This window comes from Sinocyclocheilus anshuiensis, unplaced genomic scaffold, assembly GCF_001515605.1.
Source record: "Sinocyclocheilus anshuiensis isolate Anshui unplaced genomic scaffold, SAMN03320099.WGS_v1.1 scaffold567, whole genome shotgun sequence".
Taxonomy (NCBI): domain Eukaryota; kingdom Metazoa; phylum Chordata; class Actinopteri; order Cypriniformes; family Cyprinidae; genus Sinocyclocheilus; species Sinocyclocheilus anshuiensis.
In genome coordinates this window covers 99,140-104,619 of record NW_015549600.1, presented here as the reverse complement: position 1 = coordinate 104,619, position 5,480 = coordinate 99,140, and the positions used below count along the sequence as shown (strand labels likewise).

Here is a 5,480-nt window from a genome sequence, read left to right as displayed (position 1 = left end):
TCAGTCACGCTCGTCAGGAAAGTGAGTGAAACACACACAAACACACATTTTTATCAAATAATACGTCATTAATAGCAGTTCACTTCCGTGATTTGGTACGATTGCGTTCACATCAGCAGCGAACCGTACCGGAGTTCACATGAACCGTACCCCAGACCACTCTTTTTAAGCGGACTCGGGAACGTTTCGCGGGTGCGCACCCGAGTTCGAAAGACAGCGTTCACATCATCCAAACGAACCGAACTCTGATGTCAATCGAACCCGGGTGTGCACCAAAAGTCCTGGTGTGAAAGCACCCTAAAACTAAATCTGGATTCACTTGATTAAAATATAAAAATTAAAAAAAATCTCTGTAAAAATATTACAGTTCAATAAAATATGACATATAATTAGCTCTGACATGATACATATGGGACACTGTTTAAAAATCATCCCAGGATGCACATCCCAGGAATTTGGTAGAGAACATTTCCAGAATGTGCAGAGCTGGAACGTAAACAAAGGGTGGAAAGCTGAAATAGAGGATATTTTGGATTTATTTTAATTTGACATTTTTGGTCCCTTATATTCCTTATTTTCATATTGTGTTTCTGTATTTTTTAAAGATTTTGATGACTTGTAGAGAATGTAGTGAAGTACATAAAAAAGTATATACTGTGCATATATATATATATATATATATATATATATATATATACACAGTATACACACACACACTATAAAGTATAAAAAGACTAAAAAGGATATTGTAGTAGCATATAATCTGTGTGTGTGTGTGTGTGTGTGTGTGTGTATATATATATATATATATATATATATATATATATACACAGTATACACACACACACTATAAAGTATAAAAAGACTAAAAAGGATATTGTAGTAGCATATAAACTTACTGCAAATCGCGGTATATGGTGTTTGAAAACACATGTAAAGACTTCCATCCTCCAGAACCCAGGAAGAAAATGAAAATGGATGGCAGAACCTGGAACCAGGACAGGCCGACGAACAGCCTGAGCACGAAGAGAAGGGCCGTGGAGCACGCCAACCGCAACATCCTAACACACACAAACACAATCATTCACACACCATCACCTGACAACTTCAACATCGTTTCTTAACACTGGACTATTGCATTTACATTTCGTTTGACCTGTGTGATATAAAAAAAGATGTTGTTCATTAATAAAAGTTATAATATAATCATTATAAACCTGATAATTACAAAGGCTGATATGCAAAACTCTGAGAGATTAACACAAGATAAGTCTCTTAATCATATTAAGACAAGATAGCTGTTGAAGAACACAGATCGTTGACCTTGTGAATGTATGTTAAAGGTACAGCAGTCTAGAGTACTTTTATCATCTGGGAGAAAAGTCAGTCAGACGCTGTAACTTTCAAAAGTGTTTCTCTTACTTTTTGAATTAAGATAATCGTTAGATATATAAACGGAGGATAACCCTGACTGACTGTGAATGTGTTTTTGTATCTCTGATGTGCACTGTAGATGGATACAGATGATCAAGCATTGACAAGAACTTAAAATGTTCATTATTAAAATGCTCCTTTATATTAAAACGCACTGAAGCGTTTATAGGCCTTCTTTGGCACTAAAAACACCTGTAAAGTAACTAGGGTGGATTGAATGTCAGGCAACAGAGCTATTTGATCTGTACTATTCTTTCTAACAGCTCATCTGAATGCAGAGAAGTATCACATGATCCCTAAGTACACCTATATAGGGGAGACCGGGGCTAGTTGTCACAAGGGTTTTATCACAGTAACTATAAGATTTTGAGTCAAAAGGACAATTAGACAAATGTGGGTTTTCCATATTGGTTTCAAACATCTAGGTCAAATATTATCTTAATTTTTGTGAACATTTTCTCAGAACAAAAATGTATAATATTGTAATATACTTGCTATAGCAGTTCATATATAGCAGGTTGCAAAACACTCTGAAATACATTCTTCATATTTGTAGCATTAGCCAAAAAAAAAAAACATTGTATGAGTTAAAATTATCGATTTTTTTTTTCTCCAAAAATCATTAGGATATTAAGTAAAGATCATGTTCCATTAAGATATTTTGTAAATTTCCTACCATAAATATATAAAACCTTAAGTTTTGATTAGTAATATGCATTGCTAAGAACTTAATTTGGACAACTTTAATTTGCGATTTTCTCAATATTTAGATTTTTTTGCACCCTCAGATTCCAGATTTTCAAATATTGTCCTATCCTAACAAACCATACATCAATGGAAAGCTTATTTATTCAGCTTTCAGATGATGTATACATCTCAATTTCAAAAAAATGTACCTTTTTGACTGGTTTTGTGGTCCAGGGTCACATGTAATGAATATATATTTATTCTGAATTATTATGCAGACAGCTTAATAATTATATCGTTTATTAATTTACCAATTTCTGCTTTCTGATAGTGTTGGTCAATTTTTAGTTTTATGAACTGTTTTTGGTGTTGTATAATTGTCTTATTGTTCAAATTTAGCTGAAAAGTCATTAAAGCTTCTCATTGTGACAGCTTATGCCACATAGTAAGAACAAGTTCATTTAACACATTTTAGTAAATCAAAGTGTGTTAAATTAACTGTATATATGTGAAATATATATATATATATATATATATATATATATATATATTATGCATCTTGTAGACAACACTTCAAGGTGTGTCTAGACAGAATTTCTATTAATCAACCTACTCTGTAAAATATTCACTGGCCTAAATGTGTGACAAATAGCCCCGGTCTGATGCACCTATAGATTATACGCCATTTCACACATTGACAAGTGATGGTTACACATCTTCATCATCGTCGCACTGTCGACCGTTTCCGCCGCAGCAGCGAAATCCTACTACAATGTGCGCCTGTCCATCCTGATCCTGAGTGAGGGATGCTGGAGAGAGCCCACCCGCCCCGCGGAGCAATGTCTGCTCAATCCTTCAAACATAATGATAGACGGGCTGTGGGTGTGGATAGACATTAAAGCAATGCAGAAGAGCCATCATCATCATCATCATCATCAGGCGAGGGTTACCGCAGAGCCCGGAAATCTGAGCGAGCACATTGGCTATACAGCACTGTAGTGACTCATTTCCGCGAATCGGCTCTTTTGAACAGTTCGTTTCAAAGAACGGATTCAAAACACCGATTCTTTTACGCCATTACACCACCCCGCGGTGCTTAGAACACAAATATAACTTGCATTTACAGTAAACAATACAAAAATTTTCATCTCCAAGTTGAAAATATTTTAATATATTATAAACAACTGTCTATATAGAATGTGAGTTGATAAAGCGGTGTTGATTAAGTGGCTAAATATATCAAAAACTTTTATCTGTAGTATCTCTGCTATTGAAATGTCTGCTGTTTTAGGCTCATTGCAAGTCAAAAATGTTCAAAAGGAGACTGTCAGTTCAATGAATCGGTCAGTTGTTGATTCCAGAACCGCTCGAACCGATTCGTCAACGCATCGCTCAGTCCGTTTATTGACTCGGTTGAAAAGATCCGATTAAAAAAAAAACGAGTCGTTCACGAATCGGACATCCCTACAGCACTGCAGCACGCTGAGGTTCACTCTACTGTTACAATCACAAGATTCATTATAAGGAATTCACGCATTACATTATATGATGTCGATCATCATACGTTCAAGCGTAAACTGCAACGTTATATCATCAGGCTTGGTTGCGCTGCGTTTTATATTGAAAAGCCCAGTGCGAATATCTGGCATCTCATCCCCCCCAATTAAACTGTCCCATATGTACCGCATCCATCAGCCAACATAAGCAAGACACAAGGTGTGCTGACGCTACTGTAGAAACCGGTAAATGCATCTTTAGCTGGCAGCTGCGATCATGACGGTTAATGATACAGGAGATTCCGGAAATGGACAATGGCTAAAATATTTGAAATGTAGGTGTCTGTGTTCTGGGAAATACCTCGGTATCGGTGTCCGTGTTCACAATATCCTGTGTTTTATGGCAGAAGGGGAACCTGTCCCGTACGATCCCACCTTGATCGGCTTAAGCGAAACCTGCGCGGATTCACGCGCGCCGGTGCGTAACGGCCACACGCCTGCCTTTTACCTAATAACCGCGGCGTCTTTGGTAGACTTTGCTCCTGTTTATTTCATTTTTTAATTCTTATCCGTTATCGCTTCATTGTAACGATTGCTTGTAGCGCTGGTAATTCCAATGACCTTATAATTTTCTTACTTCAGCCCGCCTCCTCTCTATTCGCCGGTGCTGTGTGTGCAGTGATTGACAGCTCTTTGAACCAATCGCGTTCTCGGAGCTCTGCCGTTTAGCTCAGGAAAGGCGGGGCTTAAAGTCCTGTCAAGGAAATGTGGCCCAGCTAGCGAATCATCAGAGCGGGTTCCGCCCGGTAGTCGCAAAGCAGCTCCGCAGGACCTTGAGGCATGATGGAGGAGAAGGAGGGCTATTGTCAGATATCTGCCCAGCTGCTGGCCATTGTAAATGCAAAAACAGCTGTTTGTGTACATTAAAATTATATAATGTATATGGCAATTCAAACGTGTTAAGAGGCAGGCCTTTTTACTTTAAATGAATGCTCTGAAATGATATGGAGTCAAGGATGTTTTCATTTATTTAAAATGCACGAATCCGTCTTCCGGAAGCGTTAAAACACCGTTCATCTAACTTATCTACTTTCTCTTTTTTTAGATTATTAAAGATGCAAAATCAATTTGACCATATTTTCTTTGTTAATATGAGTTTATGGTTTTATTGTGCACAACCAGTACCAATTAGTGTGCATAAAAAATATATATCCATCCTAATATTAAATGACCAGCCTGCTGCTTAAACAACTGTGTCACAAAAGCCTTATTTTTCAATCCCTTATAAAATGGGTTGCGGAGAACATTTTGTTGACATGCTTTGCCTAACAAATTACTTTTCAACGAATCTGTTCATGCTCTTTTATAACTAATCACAATATTTTCTGGTTCATTAATATATACATATACATATATACACACACACACAATAACATTACATTTTGCAAGATTACTGTTTTTTTCTGTATTTTTGATCAAATAAATGCAGACTTGATGAGCACAAGAGACTACTTTAAAAAACATTACAAGTTTTACTGATCCCAAACTTTGGACCGGTAGTGTATATATATATTTGGCATGTCCGAGAACGGTCAATTAAAATTGCATGTGGTAATAGAAGCAAAACAGACATTTCTTGTTTTGATTTCGTAAATCCACTTCACTTCGGATATCATGTTTGATAACATTTTACAACTGTCAGTTTAACGAGGCAAATTTGCTATCAGTGTAGCAGATTCCAAAAATATTGAGACAGTCTAATATTCACTATCTTAACTTACATAAAGTGTATTTAGTTCAACTTTTACACAGTTAAATCAGTTTTTGTAACACAAAAACATTTGAGCAATCACATAAATATGG

General features: G+C 36.5%; 1 protein-coding gene across 1 annotated transcript in view; it reads right to left on the bottom strand.

The window, feature by feature from the left end:
* Positions 1–4,349, bottom strand: part of LOC107658662 (long-chain fatty acid transport protein 4-like) — a 22,464-nt gene extending 18,115 nt beyond the window's left edge. Inside the window, exons 1-2 of the mRNA XM_016447304.1 lie at positions 3,979–4,349; positions 900–1,061 (exon numbers count right to left, since the gene is read on the bottom strand). Coding sequence (XP_016302790.1) covers positions 900–1,060 — 161 coding nt within the window. The 5' untranslated portion in view covers position 1,061; positions 3,979–4,349. The remainder of the gene's footprint in view (positions 1–899; positions 1,062–3,978) is intronic.
* Between the last annotated feature and the right edge of the window lie 1,131 nt (positions 4,350–5,480).